The sequence below is a fragment of the Ptychodera flava genome, chromosome 16 (genome assembly GCF_041260155.1).
Source record: "Ptychodera flava strain L36383 chromosome 16, AS_Pfla_20210202, whole genome shotgun sequence".
Classification (NCBI taxonomy): Eukaryota; Metazoa; Hemichordata; class Enteropneusta; family Ptychoderidae; genus Ptychodera; species Ptychodera flava.
In genome coordinates, this window is record NC_091943.1 from 24,601,726 (window position 1) to 24,626,922 (window position 25,197).

At 37.8% G+C, this 25,197-nt stretch overlaps 1 protein-coding gene across 3 annotated transcripts; it reads right to left on the minus strand.

The window, feature by feature from the left end:
* Positions 1 to 688: 688 nt before the first annotated feature.
* Positions 689 to 21,607, minus strand: LOC139114387 (uncharacterized). Of its 3 annotated transcripts, XM_070676100.1 has the most exons (11): positions 21,388 to 21,607; positions 19,984 to 20,469; positions 15,790 to 15,852; positions 15,314 to 15,423; positions 13,275 to 13,547; positions 12,915 to 13,019; positions 11,570 to 11,605; positions 10,972 to 11,022; positions 6,922 to 7,011; positions 5,382 to 5,538; positions 689 to 3,583 (listed from the first exon to the last, which is right to left on the minus strand). In XM_070676100.1, the coding sequence occupies exons 1-10, from the start codon at positions 21,455 to 21,457 to the stop codon at positions 5,392 to 5,394; spliced, it is 1,431 nt and encodes a 476-aa protein (XP_070532201.1). In that variant the 5' UTR covers positions 21,458 to 21,607; the 3' UTR covers positions 689 to 3,583; positions 5,382 to 5,391. The 3 variants fall into 3 exon arrangements, with proteins under 3 accessions (XP_070532201.1, XP_070532202.1, XP_070532203.1); XM_070676101.1 differs by lacking the exon at positions 12,915 to 13,019; XM_070676102.1 differs by lacking the exons at positions 689 to 3,583; positions 5,382 to 5,538; positions 6,922 to 7,011 and having other exon boundaries at positions 10,759 to 11,022.
* Between the last annotated feature and the right edge of the window lie 3,590 nt (positions 21,608 to 25,197).

Here is a 25,197-nt window from a genome sequence, read left to right on the forward strand (position 1 = left end):
GTATGTGTGTATGTATGTATGTATATGTATGTGTGTGTAGGCCCTATGTATCTATGTGTATGTGTGTGTATGTATGTGCATGTATGTCATTATCAGTCTTCAAGTTTATGTTTCCGGTCTGGTTACATGAATACTCTGAATACAAAGCACGCGGCAAACGACGTGATGCTAAACTACTAAACTATTCTGACATGTTACTGTACCTTTCAATTGGTTACAACAATTACAATTGGTTGATTCCTGCGTCGTCAGAAAGGCATCTTGCAGTGTTTATTAACACATTCATCGACGCCTATTTTTCTTTACTACAGTGTTTTTGAACAAGTACTGACACGCTAGTTCAAACATTGGCTAAACAAATTTTCTTTGTGATAAACCAGATTACCAGAATGCAAGATGTATCTAGTTGATGATTTTATGAAAGACAGTATGGTCATCTTACATAGATTTGCCTAAAATCTACGATGTTATAAAAATCATACTTTTTATCAGTGCCTATAGAGAATGAAAACTTTGCATTCAAGCCTGATCAACAATAAACAACCCCATTCATATGAATTGCTAATATCTTGTTTTTGTCTTCACGTGCTAATGTTGTTGCCTGTCTCAACTTGTAAATTTGCACGAAATAAGTGCAAAGGACTGTGAACAAGTTCACGTGAGAAATAGTACTACAAAGAGACACGGGTACAGCTGTGTAATCAATTTATTGATGATTCATTAATAAGCAATGAAATAATCGATTGATTTCACATTTTAGGAGTATAGTAATTCCCCATAAAAATAATTTCAACAGCATAACTGGCAACCACTTCATACAAATCAATAAAGCTGTAAAACAGATTTGAAAGTGAAACATCACCAAGTAATTAAAACTTTGAGAATATCTAGTATGTCTCCCAAGTAAATCAAGGTTATATTGCGTAATGCATTCCTGACGAAACCGTTTTCTCCAGCAATTAATACTTTTTACGTTTCAAACAAAAATGGAAACCCGCCCGCACTCTCCAACCACTGGCTCTTTTGGACCACTTTCTTTGACTTTTTTCAAATACGTCATAAGATTGCAGTCCTCATATTTCTTACCCATAACACAAAGTTGGCGTAATATACAAATCGACAGTTTTAAAATAACACTTGAATTTATACTGTCCAATTCTACAGCTTGCACCAGAGAAATGCTTTAGTGATTTATTAACTGTCCTGCCAAAGATGAAACTTCTATAGATAAAACGTTACGATATGACAAAACAAAGCCTAAAATTTGTAGTAAGAAATAACTTCGATTTTGAAATTGTTGAATTTTCATAAACCGCTTAATGCCCCCTTACAGATAATGACTATCTTGGTTTTTCAAAGTTAATTGACATGCGCCATTATACAGAATTAGGAAGGCGTCAATGAATGCCTTCAAATTAATAAAAGAGTCTGCAAAATTTACGATGTCGTCAGCGTAAAGCAGGCAGAAAAGGTGGTGTATTTGTTAAGTTGTATTGTCCCATTTTCTTAAACATCGCATTAACAATTAAGCTAGAGTCCAGGGATGGCTGATTTAAGATGCAACTTATTCAAAAATTTCCCAACATAACAAGGTAGAAGTGTCTTGATAGCTAAATTAAGAATCCACTTATTCAGTTCAACTTCCCATTTTGCTGTAAAAGTTTGTAGTTAATTCAATGTGTAGTTGTTTCAATATAAAAAGAAAACAGTATTTGGCTTAATATGCACCCTTGTCTAACACCAGACGGACAATTAAAATATTCTGACGTAACATTTCTAGATCTGACTTAGACTTTTACACTGCTATACATTGAGAAGTCAAAAATACGAGACATGGTCCCATTCACCCCGAGGCATTCCAATTTGTACAGTATGTGAGATTGGTTTACTCTATCAAATGCCTTTGAGAAATCGTCAATAAAAAGTTTAAAATATATGAAACTGAGATATTTCTGAATGATTGCATAATGTACAAAAATATTGTCTACCTTGCTTAGTTCTTTACGAAATCCAGCCTTGAAGTCAGAAAGGACACCTTTAACCTTTGACATATTACAGAGTCGCCGATTTAAGATCGAGTGAATTGCGGTTTCCGTTTTTGCCAGTATAATTTTGTAAAAACCGGATTCCCAATGTAAAGCATGATATCGAAGTCGTCGATTTTTGAAAAAAGTTCCGGGCCATTGTCCGTCAAATGATTTCTATGCTTCCCGCTGTGTCATCAACAAGGTACTACTGACTTCTTTATGACGCCATGATGGAGTGCGCTACGTTAGATATACGAGGCATGTAATAAAACTTATTACAGGTTGAGAACGAAAATTTTGCATAAACGTCTGACCAATGAGACAATAACAATTCCAAATGAGTTCTTAATAAAAAATATTTTTTCGTACCCATCCTGTCGCCTGTTTTAACTAATATTTTAAAAATTCGTTTGCAATATATGCAAATAACTGCTAATTAGGACTTTGTTCAAATAATTATGATGAAGAGATATAGTAATTGTATAATGAATTTATTGATGATATTAACAAATATTGATGAAATACTCGACTGATTTCAGATTGTATGAAAATAGGCAATAATTTTCGAATAAATACATTTTCTACATCCTAACAATGGGTAAACACTTAATGTAAAAAGCCCAATTGATGAACCTGCGAATTCGATTTGCGATTGAAACATCATCATCTTGATTAAATGCAATATCCCGTACTAAAACATAATCTTTGAATAATTTTACATCTATTTAAAAAAATTAGCATGCTCTTTCTTGAGCGATATCTTGTTATTTTAAAATTACTCTTTCAACAGAAGTTGGTAGATTCAATGCTATTTCGTGTAATTTTGGGTCCGCTAAAATAATAATTCTCTCTCTCTCTCTCTCTCTCTCTCTCTCTCTCTCTCTCTCTCTCTCTCTCTCTCTCTCTCTCTCTCTCTCTCTCTCTCTCTCTCTCTCTCTCTCTCAGAACATCTACTCTCGTCACACAGTAAGGCCTTCGAACATTCGTATGAATGCGTTATACATATTAAAATATAATGATTTTGGTTCCCCAGTTCCGATGTGATTGCTAGGAAAAAACACTTTTACGATATGCATCTATTGGAAATCAAACTGGTACCACAATGTGATCCAAATCACACAAATATAGGAAAATAACTGGCATTTGTTTCATCATTAAGTACGTGACCAGCTAAAATATTTCTATTGTTTGGATTTGGAATATATGTATATAATGACATAAGTGATCGATCAATTTCATATCAGGTGCTTTGTCTGTATGGTCGAAGCCAGATTTACCCTCAGCCTGATAATTTCGTTGCAATGGTTTGATCAATTATCTAACAGGTTTTTTACCACATTGTGTCTGATAAGAGTGAAACATACACCTGTTTATCTAATATAAATTAAATCGATCGTAATTCGACAATGACATTTACAAACATGTTTATTATGAAGTCAGCCCAATAATAGCTTAACTGGTGTACAATCCTTGTGTCAGAGGAATTGTCTTTGAACATGTCCTCGCTGTATTTTTCAACAGTTTTACAAATCGATGCGAGTACTGTGTGATAAATCAAACTTCTGTTTAGCTCAATCTGGAGAACAATGGTGGCGCTACAGTGAAGACGTGTTTTTGGGAGGCTCCGTCATCGCCGTCAAAATCTTCACTTTTCTGCCCGAAAACAAAGACATTACCAACAAAACGACTTCAATTAACCACGAAAGAGGCTAAAGAGTACAGAAGAATGCAGTCAGGAGGTAGGAAAACGAAAACTCAGCAAAAACCGGTACGTCAATGAACGAACAGGCCACACCTGGTTCACCGAAACGCATAACTGATTTTGAAGGTTTCTGTGTTGCACCAGAAGATAAGCGTATAGTGGATGATGACTCTGAATTCCGTAAATTTATGTACTCAGCGGTCACAAAGATACAAAGCGACATGAAAGAAAATAACGAAATCATAGTCCAAACTTTGAAAAGACTTGAAGTCGTTGAATCAACGCAAAAGGACTTTGAGAAAGCACTTGAATACACGGGAGACGAAGTCGCCGATTTGAAAAATGAAATTGAAGGCCTGAGAAAGCAGCTGGTAAACTTGAAAGTTGATGTTGAGAATGCACGATATGAGCTGAAAGATCTGAAAGAAGATAATACTCGACATGAGAGACATTCAAGGAGTTTCAACGTGCGCATTGGCGGAGTAGAAGAGAAACAAAACGAAGATACTATGACCATTACACGAGAAATCCTGTCTTCACATTTTGATGTTTCGATGAATGAAATCGAGAACGCTCACAGAACTGGTTTTAAAGGAAATAGAAGACCAAGACAGATCATTGTAAGACTACACAATAGGCCGCAGAAGTTTGACATTCTCAGAAGAGCAAGAACCGTTTTGGAAGGGACAGGCATTTTTATAACCAATGACCTTCCTAGAGAAGACTTAGAAAGAAGAAAACAACTGAAGCCAGTCATGGATGCTGCCAGAAAAGAGAAAAGAAGATTTCCTTTAGAAATGGAAAGCTTTATATTGACGGGTGCCAGTACCGGCCCCGTCAAAACATCATTATTTAAGCCATGTAAGCGGTCTTTTCATTTTTTTTCCCTCCATGTTTATATCTTTATATTGTCTAAATCCCGAAACCTTTCTTGAAGTCTTTGTCCGCTAATGTTTTTGTGCCTCTCAAAGCATTTGAAAATTCAAAAATGTAAATGTGCTAATGTTTCTTTTTTGTTCAGAATATGTCAATGAGCAGTAATATTGAAATGGTAATTTTCAACTGGCAGTGGTTACATAATTTTGAAGTGCGTCTATTTTTGGCAGAAATACTTGGCAACAAAACTTTGAAGTGCGTAAAATTTTTGGTAGACAAGCAAAACCAAGTTTCAGGACGGAGCCTCTTTTATGTCAATTTTTGTGGGTTCCTTGACAAAATGAGTACGGCTCGGTCGTTAGCGTCTTTGTTGCGTTGCCTTTTCGCTTTTTTGTTTTCCTTTTTTGTTTTTTTGTTTTTTTTCCCTCTTTTTTCGCATTTTTTCTCCTTGTTTTCCTTTGTTCTCCCGCTCTTCCCGAGGGCTAGTGCTTTGTTTCGTCTGTTTTCCTGACCCTCATGTCTGATAAGTTAGAGATCATTTCTATGAATGTCCGTGGTTTAAAACATAAATTAAGTTTCTTTGATAAAGATGACACGGATTCAAAATGGTCAAAATTAAGTCTATTTTGCCAATAGAATTTTGAGATTTTAAACCGAAGCACTGTCCTGCTTTTTGTTTTTTCTTTGTTTGGTTTTTCTTTTCTGTTGTTGTTATTTTTTGTTTTGTCTTTCTTTTTCTGAAAGCCAATAAAAAAATTAAAAACAAAACAAACAAAAAACTTCTGTTTAGCTCAATCGTTTTTCAACCATCTGGCACAGACACGCTCCGTGCGGTGCATGTCTTTGACCTCTTATTGAAAATCCTATGCGGTTGTTGCACTGATTGACGGCGTATGAGCCAGCTGTTTCTGCCATGTAACGCCTTGCTTCTTTCTGTAAATAAATCATGATTTCACACCGTTTGACAATTGCTTGTGAATACTTTTATCGCTAACTAGGAATGCGATCTCGTGCACTTATTGTTGATCTGCCTCAATTGAAAAGTATTGACAGCGGAGATGACTGGGTGACTCGATATGTCAGTTCCTACCGCAAGCGGTGCATTTGTAGCTCACGTGTTCACACACGTGAGCTTATGTCATAGCAATGTCTGTCTGTCTCTGTCTGTCTGTCTATCCGTGTGTGTTAGTGTCTGTCTGTCTGTCTGTCTGTCTGTCTGTTTGTCTGTCTGTCTGTCTGTTTACACGATAACTCAAAAACGCCTGAAAAGATTCAAGTCAGATTTTTTACACAGGTACCGTATGCTAATTAGATTTTGGTTTATGTGGCTTGCATATTAATGAGTTTTTTTATATAATGGTGTCCTATGGAGACAGTAATGACAGTGTCGACATATATCAAGAAATACTGCACAAAATTTCAAGAAACTTTTCACAGATGACAATCTTAGGACATTATGATGATACTGTGAGTGTCATGTAAAATATCTGCTCATTTGCATATTTAATGCAGTTTTTATAATTAGTAAAATAACTCTAAAATTCCTACACCAAATTTGATGATACCTGCAACAAATACTGATCCGATAAATATCTAATTGTCACATGAAGCACTGAGCAAATGTGAACGTAATAAATAGCTCATTTGCATATTTAATGACGCTTTGTCATTTGTCATATAACTTCGAAATGGCTGCACCGAATTTGATGAAATCTGCTGCACATACTAATCCGACAGATATCTGATTTTTGTAGTGAAGTATTCAGTAGTTTAAAGTAAATTAATTCAGGGTACATTTGCATATTTAATGAACTTTGTAATTAATGATATTACTCCAAAAATACAGCATAAAATTTGATGAAACATGGTACAGATGTTGATCTGATAGATATCTAATTGTCCAATGAAGCATTGAGCAGTATAAAGTTAACAGCTCATTTGCATATTAAATTAAGTTTTTGTAAAAAAGTGATTTAACTCCGAAAGTACTGTGCCAAAGTTGATGAACCTGCAACATATAATGATCTGACAGATATCTGGTTGTTCTCTGAAGCGTACTACTATGTAATGAAACCACGTAAGCACATTCAGTTCACATCTGGTATATTAAATTGCATCAGCGAAGCGAACGAGGTCTTTCTTGAAAGCGAGTCTTGCTACAAAGTAGCGAAACAAACACCTGTTAATTGGATAATATGGGAAAAACTATCAGCGGATGAAGATGACAAAATTGACACAAAGCATACCATTAAATTCTTTCATTTACATATTAGTAATAGAGAGATAATGCAGACAAAGTAAAGCTAATATACGTACATTAAAGGCGCTCTGCTGATCAATGTCGCCAGTCAGACTCTCCAATTCTTCCAAACCTGAGTTGACATTACGTCGAGATCGAGTACTTGTCTAGCTTGTCAAAGAAATAAATTTTTAAAATAATAAATAGTAGTAGTTTGTTAAGTATATATATATATATATATATATATATATATATATATATATAATATATAATAATATATATATATATATATATATATATATATATATATATAATATACAACCAGTGTTTGTTAATCCTTGTATCGTTGAACTGTAAAGGTACTTTTGCCTTACCACACTTCGTTTAACTGTACAGGTATTTTTGCCTTGCACACTTCTTAAGTGTGTTGTTGCGCAATAAACATTATTATATATATATATATATATATATATATATAATATATATATATATATATATATATATATATATATATATATATATATATATATATATATATATATATATATATATATATATATCACATGAACTGGCCCCAATTCCCACCTGTGTGACGTAGTACAGGACAGATAAGAAATCCGAATTACCCCTGTTGCACGTCATCAACCGGAACTTTTTTCTTGCATGGTACCGTTCATATATGCGGCTCGCCACGTGAACATAGACCGATTTGACGTGATCAATGCTGTGCTCCCATGACATTTTTACAAAAAGGTGACCCGATAAATCCATACATGGAAACATAGAAGGCATGTCCAGCGAAATTTCGAGTCGCTAAAACTATAGCTGTTCCCGAGAATCGAATGAGGATACCGCTGATCGTTTTATTTTAATGGCTTTGCTTAATAACGTCGCAGCGCCAGTCGAGACGCGTCGTAGGGCTAAATGTGGACGTCGTACCTGGCGATCCCGGTTGGCGATTAACCTGAAATCTACACCTCAACGGAAGTTCAACTGAATAAATGAGTACAGTATAATCTTCGGGAAAGCCACATAGGAGGCACAAACATAAAGTCATTCGACTAACAACGATAAATTTCCTTCATCATACAAAAAATTCCGTAAATTCTCGCTCGGAATTAAACCTGTAGCAGCGTAAGGCTGTAGCGAAAACATCGGCTGTTGAGCTGTGCAGTGCAGCGCTGTGGAATCCGATGCACTTCGAAAGTTGACTCAGACAACACTCAAAACAGAGTTTCGGTCAAGTAAAATTAGGATGTATCTACGGGTGAGATATATGTCACTGCAAACATCAAAGTCCTTAAGACGAAAACATTGACGACCGAGATCGGGATTAACGAGTTGACACCGGCATGGCAGAGACCGGTGACGGCAGCGTTGTCGGCATAAACATGCAATGAGGTACACTCTGTGTGTCATCGAACGGAACCTTTCGCGCTCGCCACGGTCGTAAACTTGTGTGATATTTTGGAAAGCCACGGAATCTCTCAGAGAATGAGAATTACTGTTTCGATCGTGTCGTTGCATTTACTTCATAAATCCATTTGTAAATATTCTAAAAAACTCTGAAAACTTGGTTATCCGTCGCTAGCACGATAGCCGACTTGACTTGGCATAGGTACAGCGCGACACAATGATTGACACGTTCACGTGACCGAATCCGTACGTTTGGTTGGTGGAGATACCATTCGATGTATCCAATTTCAGCTTGATGGGATTTATGAATGAAAGTATCTCCTGGGTTACGGACCGCTTTACTCTTTAAATGAAAGTAATCCGCGTGAGTAAAACACAAATCGCGACGAAATTCATGCAGTTTGTTACGATAATTTTGATCCCATCTACGTCAAAAGAGAAATAAGAAGACTGTTCATGTGATAAATATATAATCCCATGGTATTTTTCTCTGTTTGACGTCATCGTATACTCGTGTTTTTCGCGGAGCCACACAACTTCTCGCCTTCGGCTCGAAGTTGTACGGCTCCGCGAAAAACACTCGTATACGATGACGTCAAACAGAGAAAAATACCATGGGATTATATATAAATATATATATATATATATATATATATATATATATATATATATATATATATATATATATATATATTACATATTATATATGTAATATACTACATATATATAATATGTAATATATTACATATTATCATAATATATAATATGTAATATATTACATATATATATAATATATAATATTATATTACCTATATATCCTTAGATGTATGTATATATATATATATATATATATATATATATATATATATATATATATATATATATATATATATATATATATATATATATATATCACATGAACTGGCCCGTATCTCCACCTGTGTGACGTACACCAGCACAGATAAGAAATCCATATTACCGCTGTTGTACGTCATCAACCGGAACTTTTTTTCTGCAATGGTACCGTTCGTACATGCACGTTGCCAGACAGACCGATTTGTCGTGATCGATGCCGTGCTCTCATGACATTTTGACAAAAAGGTGACCCGATAAATCAAGATATGGAAATATAGAAGGCATGTCCAACGACATTTCGAGTCGCTAAAGCTTTAGCTATTCCCAAGAATCGAATGAGGATACCGTCGATCGTTATAATGGCTCAGTAACGTCACGGCTCAAGTCGTAAGGCTCAAAGTGGACGTCGTCGTACCTGGCGATCGCCAAGCGACGTCGTACCTGGCGATCGAGGTTGGCGATAAACCCGAAATATACACCTCAACGAAAGTTCAACTTAATAAATGAGTACCGTATAATCTTCGGGAAAGCGACATAGAAGGCACAAGCATAAAGTCATTTTACGAACAACGATAAATTTTCTTCATCACCCAAATTATTCCGTCGTTTCTCGATCGGAATCAAACCTGCAGCGTAAGGCTAATAGTGAAAACATAAGCTGTCGACCTACAGTGCAGCGCCGTAGAATCCGATGTATTTCGAAAGTTGACTCGGACAACACTCACAACAGAACAGAGTTCCCGTCAAGTAACAAAATTGGGATGTACCTACGGGCGATATATGTGTCACAGCAAACATCAAAGTCCGTAAGACGAAAAATTGACGACCGAGATGGCCACCGGCGAAGACCGGTGACGGCAGTGCCCACTACAGCTATACACTCTGTGTGTCATCGATCTGAAACTTTCGGGCTCGCCAAGGTCGTAAACTTGTGATATTTTAAAATCCACAGCATCTCTAAGAATGATAACTACTGTTTCGATCGTGTCGTTGCATTAGTTTCATAAATATAATTGTAAATATTCTAAATAACTCAAAATACTATGGTTTTCCGTCGCTAGCGCGGTGAAAGCTATGTCCGCCGATGGTCGACTTGCCTCTTGGCATCGGTCCAGCGCGAGACAATGATTGACATGTGCACGTGACCGAAGCGGTATGTCTGATTGGTAGAGATACCATTTCATGTATCAAAAGTTCAGCTTAATCGGATTTATGAATGAAAGTATGCCTGTAAACATTCGCACATCTCCTGGGTGACGGGCCGCTTTACTCAATAAATGAAAGTAATCCGCGTAAGGAAAAACACAAAATCGCGATAAAAACCATGCAATTTGTTACAATAATTTTGATCCATCCACATCAAAGAAAAATAAGAAGACTGTTCATGTGATAAATATATAATTCCATGGAATTTTTCTCTGTTTGACGTCATCGTATACTCGTGTTATTCGCGGAGCCGCACAGCATTGCGCCTTCAGTTCGAGGTTGTGCAACTCCGCACAAAACAATAGTATACGGCGATGTCAAACAAAGTAAAATACCATGGGATTATATAATATATATATATATATATATATATATATATATATATATATATATATATTATATTATATATATATATGAATGTACATGTATATAGGGATGACATTGGTTCAAAGTCTTTCGCGCTAACACAGGGGATAGAAACAAATTGATATTTCGTAATTGAAATATTTAGAGTGATTTATTCATAATTCCTTGCCCAAAAACGCCGGATATTTGGAGCGATAACTTTATGTTAAACAATTAAAATATCCGGACTATCAGGTATCAGTGCTCTCTGTTTGCCGACAGTGAAGTGATTAGTCAATACATACCGTGTTCCGTGACTTTATGGCTCGGCTCCTCAAAAGTTCTTCAACACAGGCCTTAAAATAATCAACACATAAAATGATCAGATTATATACATGCATACACATGATACATAATTGTAAAAACTTAGCAACTGCTCAAGGCAAAATATTTTATACATATACTGATTAGATTAAGTTTCCAAGGCTGTATTTTTCGATAGAGTGAAAGGGGGAAATATCTTCACTTTCCTGGGCAAAAAGTAATCAAAACGTACAGCCATCGTCGGTTTAAATTAATGTTCTAGAAGGGACATTAGAGCTTTCAGTATTAAGTTACCAGTCGGATATTACTGACTATAATAACATGTTTGTTTAGTCTTAACGGACATTTTCGAGTGCACAACTCTTTACACCGGCGTGTCAAAATGCTTTAAACATGGGACGGGTTCATGGGACGGGTTCATGTAATTTTCTTTGGCGAAGTTGAAAACAGCTCATTTTCTCGAATTTTAAGCACACCTGCAACGACTCAATCCCATTTTTAGGAGTTACTAAAGTGCTTTCGATAACGTGATTGTTATCTTTTGGCCTAAAATGTAGCATATAACTCTAGTGTACTTACCAAACACCTCCTTGAGTTGAAGAAAACGAAGACAAACTGAAATGTCAAGAAAAAATACTGTTTATCATTTCACATTTGAAACAGTTTCCTTCATGTGTTATTAATTTTTTTCGCGCTTTCAAATTGATTCGCTTTTTTTCAGGGATAGCATAAAGTCTTCAAACGAATAATTATAATTTCAAAAGATATCATCTTTTGGCCTTCCTGTCCCCTCTATCTCGTACATACTGCCTTTTAGACAACTTCACAGGCCGTAAGACGCAACTCTCCCGACCTTCAAACTGCTCGTTTACAATGCTGTGCACCTCACTTCCAATGAGCGTCCTAATTAAGTAAATCGTTGATCGAATTCGAACTCACAGCGTACAGCACCTCGATTCACCCGATGAAGCTGGGCAGTCTAAACCGTGCCGTCATGCTGAGTCTCCACCCTTGTGTAAAAAAGGGTTCACCCAGCTATGTTTTTGCAATTGTTTCTCTCCACGATACCTTCACTATAGCCCCATGAAATTTACACTAGCACATACACATCAATCATTGCACATCACGCAGAAACTAAATCAAAGGAATGAATACATAGCTGAACTTGGCTTCAGATAGCCTCAGGGACATATATGCCAACAGCTGAAGTATCCACCTTTAGTAGGAAATTCTGTAAATTCTAGAACTTAAAATGCTCAGCTCCCATTCACCAGGCGACTACATATCAGCAGTTAAAATGCGTGCGGTTAAATCCCAACCTTTATAAAGAATTGTTCAATAAATTAAACAAAGGTCAGAAGAGCGCCTCCTAAATTATTAATGGGTATTGTTAATAAATTGTCTTGGACAAGCTCCTTCCCACGATGAAATTTACTGAATCAAGAAATATTTATAGTCTGGAGGTTAGATCCCGAACGAAAAAGGTTAGAATATGTGACATATACGGGCGTATCATAATATTGTACATGTATACCTTGGTGTCATGTTACGTCAAATTTTCATGGAAATCGAAAAAAGGATCTCATATAGTAACTTTGTGAATTTCTGAAAATTGGGTTCGTTTACTGAATGAGACTTCATTTATTTGTAAGGAAACATTTGATGCATTATGAGTCACGTTTGCTACCAAATATTGTCAAAACATTACAATTATATTATTTCCCGGGGAAGGCTTGTAATATGTATTGGCCCTTATCAATCACTTGGTGTTACTGAACATCCTAAACTCTTTTCATTGTCTAAGATGCCTCGATTTTCCTGATGAATATTCAAAAAACTGACATGCCTGTCTACAAATCTTCAAAACACTTTGCAAATAAAATCATTTCCTCCAACAAGGTAAATAAAATGAAATGAATGATACCTCGTGACAACCCGAGCATATGCTCTTGTTAATGCCGAACAATACATTGTTATCCATGAGTACGGAATTGATCGCACGCACTACCGAAGCTTCCATCGCACAGAACTAGGTGTCGTCAGGGAGAGAGAGAGAGAGAGAGAGAGAGAGAGAGAGAGAGAGAGAGAGAGAGAGAGATGAGGAAAGGAAGGGAAGGAGAAATTTTGGACATATAGACAGAGACAGACAGAGAAAAGCGGATAGTAACAGTAATCGTTAGTTTCTGACAATAGTAAGGTGTTCAAATTTGTGAATATTGCATTCGAATCGAAGTAATCGCAAAAAATGAATGTGAAATAACAATAAAAAATGTATCTTATTTACCTGAATAGAACATCCGATCCATATCATCCAGGGGAGAATGGCAAAAATAATAGCAATAAATACATATATGCCGTATTCAAACTTTTCGTCAGGAGTGATAGCCTTTCCTGCTTCTACAATTGACACAAGGAAAATGATCGATACTGGCAGAAATAAGGTACACAAGCACGTCTTAGTAATTATAGAATAACAACAGACACTCCCACAGAGACATCGAATATATCCAGTTTCTCGCATAGCTTTCTTTACTTTCTGCCTCGCCTCATGCTCAACCTGTTTGCGGAAGAAGAAAGACATGATTTTAGATTTGCAAGAGAAAAGTTTCATTATCTGTGAGTAAATATCAAGTAATCTATATATTTGTATCCCGTTTTCATCGTTATGAAGGTCCAAGAGATTTTGGGTTTTTTATTAGAGACAAGGCTAAACTATTATTGTTTTCTGGAGTTTCCTCTTACATTCTCATTAGGTAACCAGTACAAAAATGGACCACACCTTCCTTTCTACAAGAACACATTACTTCACCAATCGAGTAATTCTTGGATTATTATTGATGATACGCAAAGGTTATGGATGAACAGCCCAAGACATCCCTTTCCCATTTGTTTTTTATGAGGGTCGAATTTCAGAAATTCAAGTTAGTATGGGCCTTCAAAGTGAAAGACTTAAATTTTTCTCAAAGAAGCCTCTAACAGTTGTCTTAACAAATCACGAAAAAAAAATCAGGGGCCACAAATTCAAAGTTTGATACTAGAAGAAACAAATTACTTAACAGTCCGATATTTGAAATTCAAAATGGCTGCCATCCCTATGTTAATTCTATAATGGGAAAATAAAATTTCCAATGAAAATGTTCCTTACTCCAAGAGCTTTAAAATGAGGCCCAACAAGTTGTAGCTCTGACAAGAATTGTAAAACGTTGAGAATCCGACTGTCCCCCGAAGTGCATTAGACCTTAATATGCAAATGATGTATCAACACATCTCGAGACTTACTTCATCTTTACGAAATTTTCGAAACCACAGTGTTTTGAGTAGAAGTCTTTTACTAAGACTTGTATGAAATATTTTAGAAAGAAGGCAGTCCGCCCATATGAAAAACAATGGCTTATTTAGTTAAATCTCCCTCTTAGTATGATAGCCAGACAGCATTTGTACTAACTTATTATCGTGTGGTTGTTGCGGATCAGAGTACATGATTACAAGACCCTATGTCACAAGAATCGTTAAAAATGCTGATCACTCTGCGGATACAGTAATACAGTGAAAAATAGTAAAGTAAAAATACTACTCCTTTTCTTTTGATTCAATCCTTACGAAGATAATACTGAACGTTCTGTATATGGCTTCTAACAGGAGCGGCCAACGAACAATGCACTTTCAAAGGAGTCCTTATTATGATAAAATATATTGTGCAGGACAAGTTATGTGAACCGACTAATTTTAAGTCCACAGGGTAATTAATTAGCTGTTCATAATTTGCCCTCCAACGAAAAAATTTTCAACTTACCCTCCAGAACTAAAATTCATTTTTACCCACTCCCCACATATTTTTGCCTGTTTCCCCTCCCCATTGAGTATTTTAAGCTCCCATGCCCTGTGGCGAAAAAAACTTGCCCCTTAAAAGTTTATCATTCCCCTGTAGACATAAAGCTCCCCTGCCTTTTGATGAAAAAACCTGTCGATTTTCTCCATATTTAATTTTATAAATAGGCTGAACTTCCCTGTCCCCGTTTTACAAGTAACTTCTCCTTTTTTCCCCAATCCCGGTCCTCAGGTCAATCGAACCGATATCTGCCCTGCCCGACAAAAAACTAAAATCTGCTCCCTGCCAGCAAATAATATGTTCCCTGTCCAAGCAAATTAAAATGTCCCCTGTCCTCAAAATTGCTCCCGGAATAGCTTTTTCGATAAAAGGCTCCGTTAGCTGCACCTGTTCTAACTGAGTAACAGTACCATTATCTTCGAGAGGTTACTCGAGGCCAGAAAGGACAGAACAAATTGATAGCTGGTAAATAGAATGGGAGCATTTTACGTCACCTGAATTCCTTTCGTATTTAATTTTTCGAACAAATCATCCACATCACGTTCACTCCAGCGACATGGTCTTGGCGACTGTGACACTAACAACACCTTTCCGTTAAACTGGTCTAGAGATATGTAAGGGAGTTACATAAAGTGTTAGTAAGTTAGATATGGACCTGGTCCAAGATCAAGGACTGAGTTTGGGTAAATTGTGCGATTCTCCTTTGATGCATTTTTCCTTTTTCTTGTTGTATATGGTCCAACTAACGTTATTTTCGGTTTTTCTCTAGCAAGTGAGCAAGCGATATACTGAGAGAGAGAGAGAGAGAGAAAGAGAGAGAGAGAGAGAGAGAGAGAGAGAGAGAGAGAGAGAGAGGCAGACAGACATAGAGAGAGACAGAGAGAGAATAGAGACAGGGAAAGAGACATTGTCATATCTGGCAATTAATGTATGGTCTTTGAATTTGTGAATAATGAGAGATGATAATTACCTTCTTCCCGTGTTGTGTAAAATCGCTGCGAACAAAGAACGCCGTCGGGAGACGTGGGACAATCTAATAAAGAATGAACGAAGAAAAATAACGGGACAACTTGCCAACAGTTAGTTATGGTTTATGTGCCCAAAAGCAGGTGACCATTTGCCCGACGCAAGAAAGGCAAATTTTCTCCTGCTGCGAGGGCACATAAACCCATGTATTCAGGCAATAATAATTTATTTTATAACATGCCTCTTCACAGCCAATGCTATATGACATTTAGTTACATGCGGGGCATTCTCAAACAATTTTACCATTATCGACCAACATCAAACAGATTTTAACGAAAGTCAAAATAGCAGTGCGCGCATGGATATACTACATCTAGCGTTAAGCGTCTACCTTAACGTCGAAAACGTGGAAGGCTTCACCGGAACCGGACCGGCTAATTATGGCAACCAGTCCGTATATAGTTCAGTCGGCCTGGGTATGTATGTATATATAATATATATATATATATATATATATATATATATATATATATATATATATATATATATATATATATATATATATCTGATATATCTGATATATCTGATATATAATATATATATATATATATATATATATATATATATATATTATATATATATATATTATATATATATAATCACATTCCTTGTAGTATGGGATAATGAAAACCATACTAGTGCATGTTTCTGATAACTTTCGCAAGTACCTAAGGAACTTTAAGACTATACTTATGATAGAACAAACAATATCTCATTGTTTAATCAGTGCTTAATTTGACAAAGGTCAATCAAGTTAAAATCTAATACGAAGAAGCTGAAGCGGGAGGAGGCACTTATTTATTTTTTAAGCATGTACATGTTTCTTTGTTCAGCGATGGAAAATGTCCGTTAATTCGACTAGTGGTGACACTGTCATAACGTTACGAATATTTTCTGAGCTGAGCAAAGACAATATCAGGGAATAATATACTTATCACATGCACAAGCCAAGAATTCATTATCTTTCGCGAAATCAACGTTGTTTTATTAGCGATTCCGTGTTTAAGCATTTGAATTACTTTCGGAATAATATCAATATACTGTGGGCAAGTTGTCAATTATTTTGTATCGTCGGGTCGCGTGAGCGCGCGAGGTACATAAATGATGCACGTACGTTCAAGGGAAAAATATCGGAAACTACTATGACTACACGCATCTCTTGCGACCTTGTACACGATGCAAAAGACGGCATCGGCTTAGAAAGACTTCTCGGACAAAGACACTTTATTTTCAAAAAACAACAATGAACTGAATCTCAATCGCGCGAACACTGTAATAATGTCGTTCCGGCCAGCCGCGCCAGACACTCATAGCAACGCTTGAACCAATTATAACACGACCAGCCACATGTTAGTTGTTATTGGCATATACGTAATATTCTGGAATGTACGGGCGTTACAACTTCGTTTTTTCACTGTTGGAATTATTTTTGTCGAAGTTTATAAAAATATCGATGTCATGACGATTTTGGGGGCTATGGTGAGGCATGGTAACGGTGCACTGCATAGGAATGGAAATCGCCAATGGCAACGAAACTAAAGCACAAGAACTCAAAATTTGCGGAGTGGGTGTATTTTGTTAAAACCTGATAAGTTTTAACTGATATTGTCTGTTTAGATTGACGAGCACATCGAAGGTCTGAAAAGTTCCCACGCACCAAACGATGACATAGATATGGGCTGTCACGACTTAAAACGACTAGAGGATGAATTAACTATTTTTGTCAAGAGACAACAAGCTTGGCTTGCACATGTGATAATATTACACATATGTAACTAGCTCAATCACTGACCTCTGACCCCGAAAGTTTTAATGTTTTTCTGTGCCACACAGTATACACCTACCGGGACATGCTGGAGAACTTACAACTCGTCTCAGTAACAGTAAACACTATTATTATACACCTACGTCTGTAACCTACTGAGTTTCATCGTACAGTATGTTTCGGTATCAGAGGACGCAGAGTCCAATAACTTTGACGCAGAGTACAATAACTTTAGGTGTTATTGGACGCTATTTGATCTTTGGCCTCAAGACAACTGAACTTTACGTCAACACGAGGAAAATGAAGAGAATATTTTACATTTTTTACAACAATATATACTTCTTAACATTCAGCACTTCACAAAGTCATCATGGTCAGTCCAAAACCGGTGAATTTGAGTGAAATTTTGCTGCTGACGTAAAATTTCTACCACGCGCACTGCGCAGCGCAGGTTGAAATTTCGTACTGTGCGCTTAGCGGACTCGCTGAACGCGTTCCTAGTCTGCAGTCTACTCGCGGTCGCTCAGTGCAGTGCGCGAGAAGCATCTAAAAACGCCTAAATTTCGACTTTTTTCAGGTAAAGTTGGACTAAAAGGGTGTCACAAAATACCGGAATTTATGTCCTCGTACATCCTATCGTATGCTAAGCTGCGCGTCTCGGACAATACCTCCGCTGCACGATGTACTCGGACATAAATCCCGGTATTTTGTGAATAACCTTATATTATAACATTCCACATTCTCATTCCGTGTCGCGATTCGCCGGAATACATCACTTGACGAGAAAATAGCTAAGTCTAGTCCAAACAAGTGACGTCGGAGGTTTTTTTTTGAAAAAAATGTTTCCCTAGAGAAATAGTTTTGAACAAATTTGGAAAAGTGCCCGGTCACGTGACCGTAGTGTCGTCTGAAGCTTTGAAACAATGGCGGATGACTAGAATGTGATGTGCGCCCGGGATTAGCGACGAGCCTCTCTCTGAAACATAGTTTATCCATTAGAACAGCGTAGTAACAGCTTATCGACGAAAAAGATTTAAGTGCAATCAAGGAGTTGCTAGTTATGCTTTGACTATTTTTGGAAGAAAGTGGTACTATGTACTTCCGTAACTTGAACCGCTATGGGAATATCACCAAGTAAACTTATGATGGATTGCTGAGGTGCAAAATATTAAAGCACATTAAAGAGGCACTCCCACTTGGTAACATTTTTAAAACACATTTTTTAATGCCAATGGTCGATATTTGACATGGCGACTGCGCGCGGATCGCGAGATATCGATAAAAAACATGCCCTCAAAAAAGTTAAAGTTTGAATTCCGGTGGCCCACTTGAATTCAGCTTCCGAACATAGAACGTTCGGCACTGGGGCCATTGTCAACTAAGCTATGGAGTACGAGTCTACGCTGACGCTGCTGTACGCCACAGCAGTACCACTCTCGTCGGTGATCGGTCATGTCCCATGGGAGAAAGCCGAGTCCTACTGACTCGGCAAAAAAACCCGAAAAACAAAGTTTGCTGATTCCACCAGAATTCACATAGGTGACTAGCACAGATAGGTGCGGTTGATACATAGTATGCACGGTGGCCGCCGCGTGGTATGCGCGCATACCACACGCGGCGGCTGCTATGTATCGAACCACGCGTAACTGTGTGGCAGACGACAAAATGTAGTCATCAGAGGCAACTAATATTTTACACGTAAAAACTGATATCTATGTGGTATTGTCTAAAAATTCAATACAACTGATTGAGAATAATGAAAACGACCAAAACTAAGGAGAAGTTTTAAAAAAGAATTACCAGAGGTAAAGGCATTGATAATGATGTATATAAAGTCATCGCAGAAGGAGGTAAATTAATTGCGTCATTCGAACGTTTTTGGACTCCTTAGAATATCGTCAATCAGCACAACAACACACTTTCGGGGGATTTCGGGTCATAACCAGAAACGATCGTAAAACTTCGGGATGTGAAAAATAAGCTCGGGAAATGACATGTTTTTATCGATATCTAGCGAACCGCGCGGAGTCGCCACGTCAAATATCGACCGTTGGCATTAAAAAAATGTGTTTTAAAAATGTTACCAAGTGGGAGTGCCTCTTTAAAAACTATAGTATAATACAACATGAGCGTTTGGTGTGTTATAAAACACCTATAGCCTGGTCTTTATTCGGGTTGTAGCGCCCGTTTGTACCCCCGTGGCCGTTTGTTACCCTCGGCCAACGGCCTCGGGAAATAGCGATGTGTTTCTGGTAACGCACGGGCCCTCGGGGTAATAGACGGGCGCTATAGCCCTCATGACCAGGCAACAGGTGTTTAGTATAAGGTATTGGTATATTTCAGTTTACATTGCAGCATTTTTAACATGGTTACCTGATAACAACAAGTCCATGAATTTCTCCCAGAATCGTGCGTCCTGGACGTCAAGGTACGTCAAATGGGAGACAAAGTCAGGAATGACGTTATCCCGCAGAAGTACTGGAATGACCACCTTCCGCTCTCTCGCCAGATGTTCGCTTAAAGTAAGCTGTACTTCGTACCTACACCACGGGCTGTTTACAAAGTCTGGTGACAGCACAAGGACAGTTCGATCAGCCTTCATTATGCAGGAGAGAATGTTATCTACAATAGGGACACCTGCGATGAAATCTCTGTCATCGTACAGACATGTTATTTTACCACCAGATTCCAACTTATTTATAGCATCTTCTACCCAGTCTCTGTCTTTGTTACTGTATGAGAAGAAAACAGTGGTTTTTGGCCCACTGGCTACAGCATCTTGAATGCTACCTTCACCGGGCGTATTGTCAAGTGTTATGGCAACCTCTTCCTGCGTCGCATTCCTATGGACCGAATTAGCTGCAAAGTCATTCGAATAAAAAAAGGAAAAAAAGAGTAAAATATTCAATTTACCTTATACGGAAGGCAGACTATTACACCTTTAGATAGGATGGTTAAAAAGCTAAAACATGCAATTTATTTTCTTTTAATACTTACTAGCCATCTCATGCCGAAAGAACCTTAGACCGCAGCAAAGTTTGTGTTTAGAGACCTGTCATTTCAAACTGGAAGTCGAAAGAATTCGTTTTGAAGCCTGGATAAATTCTGCCTCACATTTAAAGTGCATTTGCACCGTAATAATGCTACTGCTACATTAATGATAAAATTTCTTGAAAAAAATATTATGCAGACCTAAACTAGTAATTCAGAGTTTAAGCAGGAACAGAAGTGAAAATATATCAGGACGTTTTCAATAAATGCTGCTAGTTCCCAAATATAAATATCGATTTATTCAATTCGATGTAAAACTCACAACAATTGTACACCACTAAGAATGTTCTGGATTAATTGCAATAGAGGTCATTTCGCCACTAATGTTTTACTCGACACTGTTGTGCATGAAAGACATATGAGTTGTCCCCGCTTTCAATTCTAAAGAATTTAAGGAGCTTTGTCACCGATTTTGAATTTTTGAATGACCCCTAAATTTTTCCCACCCTGGCAGTAACTGATTGTCGCTCGCTTACCATTATGGAATACTGTGTAGGTCTTTATGGCCTTATATATCAAATTCAAGAGTAGGTGAAGGGTCATCGATTGCCACATTGTCTTTGCTTCCTCTTTCCCTTCCCAATAGGTTTTAGATTAATGATCATCGATAACTGAAGGCCTCCAGGCCATTGAATCTCTGATCACTATCTTCCTGTAGTTTTCATTCAGTAAGTCTCTGATCACGGGATCGACATGATCCTTATATAATGACATTATGTAGCTTACCAGTCTCTATGTCTAGGTCACCATCTCTGGTCGGGCTGTCCTCATTATCGTGTAGTAACTTGGCATTCATGATCACGAAACAATCTGCTAATAGACCTCAATCAGTCGATGCAGCTTTTGTTCTTGGCGAGGTAACTTGATCAATTGTCAGTCCCGGAAACTGTTATTTTACATTGTCACTGCGTCAAACGACCAACTGTGTGGCTATGACGTCAACAAGGAAATCCCACCTTCATCGCAGTGCACGCTGGGTGTGTTTACCTTTACCTGTTTACAGCCTAGCCCCTACATTCAAACCGTTCTCTCATACTCACTTGACGTGGTCGCCGGGCGGCAAAGATACTTTCGGACCGGAGTCCACGACGTCCTTTTTACATTGAAAGATACCTCTGTAGGGGAGCGGGCATTTTAGGGGGATTTGAAAATACAATAATGGGGGAGTTGAAATACTGTCGGTAGAAGGCAGAACTCGAAAAAAAATGCAGCTGATTTTGAAGTATCATAATAGTTCAACATTTAACAAAAAGTGACCCAAAACTAAGTCTGACAAAAACATTCGCACATCCACTTTATTGTGCCAAGAGAACCTTGCATGTTTAGACTAGTAAGAACATAGAGATCTAGATTGCAGTTGCTCTCTCTTCTAGTACTGAATGTTTTGGACTTTATGCCTACTGTCTGCACACAATAGCTTGCAGTATTTTCAAGCTGAGACATGAAACCAAATGTGAGTGTAAGTTGCCAGACTGATCAATACCTATTGGTTTTGACTGATCATGTGGAGCCCCTTTCCATATAATGGGTGACAGAGTAATTAATTGGAACAGTACGCACATATTGACTAGCTCTAGGGTATTGACTAAATATATAGTTCCACCTTGGACTCAGTCACTCAAAACGATTCTCTGATATGATCTAAAGTAATTGATGATAATTTATTAGACTCATAGTGACAGTCAAAGGCAAATACGACATAATATTGTCGAGTCAAAATATAATCAGTAAAGTTATTTATGTGACATTCCAGCACGTTCATTTTTAGCTGGCAGCCAGCCCTAGTGGCAGGTTGTGTAAATTATGCCAGTTCGACTTCAGAGTTGTTTCATACGGTGGATTACTGTAATGATTTCACTGGAGTAATTTTTATTGCATACCTTTAATTTTTTTCATGCCTGTAATTTATGTCTGTAAATTTTTTACATGCCTGTAGTTGTTTTCCGTAGCTCTAATTTTTATTTGATGCCTGCAATATTTATTTTATGCCTGTAATTTTTGCTAGGTACATTGAAGATACCATGATATAACATTAATGAGAGTAGTTAAGCATTCTTTGATCACCAATTTGCATACTCAATGACCAAATAGGAACATCAGACTGGAAGGCCTTTACCAAAATACATGAATTTTGCTGTGTATGCTGATGACATAATAGTGTAACAGTATAGTGAAAGACGTTTAGCACTTGGGAATTGCATATATTTAATGAACTTTGCCAATTAGTGATAATAGGAAGGACTCGGGCAGAGTTGATGAAAGTACTAAGATACAATCAAACAGTAGTAATGTGAGACATTTAGCATTTTCACGTCAGCTAAGGGACCGTTCAGTTTTTACGGCCGGGGGGGGCGGCAAAATCCAGGGGGGGGGGTCATCGTAATTTTCGAATCCGCAAAGGGGGGGGGGTCATCGCTTTTTCACTGGTAGGAAAGGGGGGTCACCACATTTTCAAAAACATAATACCTACAATAAATTCACTGTATGCCGTGGCCAAGATCGACCCTCTTTACCGGCGGGCCGCCTTTGGCGGCCCACTACAATAAATTGACTTTATGTAATGGCCCATGACCCTCTTAACGGGCAGACGCCTTTGGTGCCCCTCTCCATTAGGTTTAATTCATGCAATGGCCATGATCGACGTGTGGCCCATAACCCTCTTTACCTGCAGGTCCGGACTTTGCCAACCCACTACAATAAGCAGCGGGCTGCCCTCGGCGGCCAACTCATATTACAGTAGTATCTGGTTAAGTGCCTATCTCATCTTTGAAAAACCATTTACATGCTCGCGACCCTGAATGGTAGCACTGAGACAAAAAGGGGAATTTGCATAACAGTGTGATGGACATAAGTTGTCTATGGAAATGAAGTTAAAAATTGCCTTACAGTTGTCCTAATTAACAGACATTTGCATGGATGTGGCTTAGAAGTTTGTGCACTGACATCTCTGCTACATGGATAAAGTGCGCCGCGTACCGGAGTTCAAATCCAAACCGTAAATTTGACATATAGGTTTTGGTTATTTTTCAGCCGGGGGGGGGGGGGGGGGTCATCAAATTTTTCGTCTGACAAAGGGGGGTCATCTTTTTTCACCAAAAATGCAGGGGGGTCTATATTTTTTTGAAAACCGGCGACAAGATTTTGCCGCCCCCCACCCCAGGCCGTAAAAACTGAACGGTCCCTAAGTTATAATTTGAATGGTTTCATGGACTTTTGGTACGATTACTCGTCAAAACATTTTCAGACATAAATAAATAGCAAGTCAGAATTATACCGTATATATTTCCTATGTGGTCTAAGGTCCAAAGTGCTTTCGAGCATGATCACTTGCCGTACATCAGAGTGGCGACGCAGAATAAAGACACACATTTTGGTCATACTTTGTCGATTTCAGACATCATGCATGGCTGAAGCTCTTGCTTCTGAGCAATCATAGCGTAATCGCGTGAGTATAAATTAAGATACCGTATTCAAACCGATGTATTGGCTGCAAATTTAAAGTTCCGTTATAGAAGCTAGGTACCATAATAAACCTCAAGATCGGCTATTCTTGAATCTCTGTATACACTATCTAATACTCAAAGCAAGATCGCAGCGGAATACTAAGTATATAGTCATTGTTTAATTGGTCGAGCTGAACCACGTGACTGACCACAAATACATTATTTACATGTCTTGAATATGAATAATATTGTAAACATGGTAACTTTAGAGCTAAAACGTAAATTATGATTTGCACAGAGATAAAAACAATCACAAAATATAATGGAGCTCTTGTAGGCCAGTTTAGACACTTTTCCCCCAAAGTCTCCGGATTTGCAATATTTTTACAACGCGCGTGAGAGTGCGTCGTGCTCACGGACAAGTTCTGGGGCCCCGCTGTCTTTCGTGGGGGAAATTTTCTTAAAATTTGACGGTTTTCTTGGGTTCGTTGATAATATAATGGAAATAACAGACTCCATTCTGACCGTTAACATTTATTTATGGGTGCGAGCGAGAGGAAAGCCACAATTAACGTTAACTTTTGGCTTTCCTCTCGCCCTTGCCCATAAATAAACGTTAATGGTCAGGGCGAATTCGTGGCAAAACGCGTCTAAGGGTTTTCTTTTACCCTCACATTTAAATGTAAAATTGGATAAGGATACCTTTTCATGTATCCATTGAAACGTTATCGAAAGATGATTAGTCTTTGAGCCCGTTTTCATTGCATGGATACTCATTCCGAAAAAGGTTATAACAAAACGAGGGTACCCTCTCACCAAACAGGGGGGGGGGGGGCTAATTTCGTTCATTCGTTTCATCTTAACTGCCGATATATTACTTTAAGTACTAGACACTCGAAACAAAGATTTTCGAGAGTCTATGCTTAGGGAAAACAAAACAAAAAAGCGGTATGTAGTTTTGTATTTTTCCTTTTCATAAGTACGCGATTCTTAGTAATCTCCTCTTTAAGTGTGTAAATATGCGCGTTCTATCCAAGGTAATGAACTGAGCCTAATCCGTGGCAAAACGCGTCCAACGCTTTTCATTTGGCCT

Excerpts from the sequence above, each read along its gene's own strand:
- LOC139114387 (XM_070676100.1), bottom strand. The coding sequence starts at position 21,457 with ATGAATGCCAAGTTACTACACGATAATGAGGACAGCCCGACCAGAGAT. Across the intron at positions 15,424-15,789 it reads TTACACAACACGGGAAGAAG|ACCAGTTTAACGGAAAGGTG; the intron begins GTAATTATCATC and ends ACATATCTCTAG. Across the intron at positions 5,539-6,921 it reads ATCAGCAGAGCGCCTTTAAT|AAAGAAGCAAGGCGTTACAT; the intron begins GTACGTATATTA and ends ATTTATTTACAG.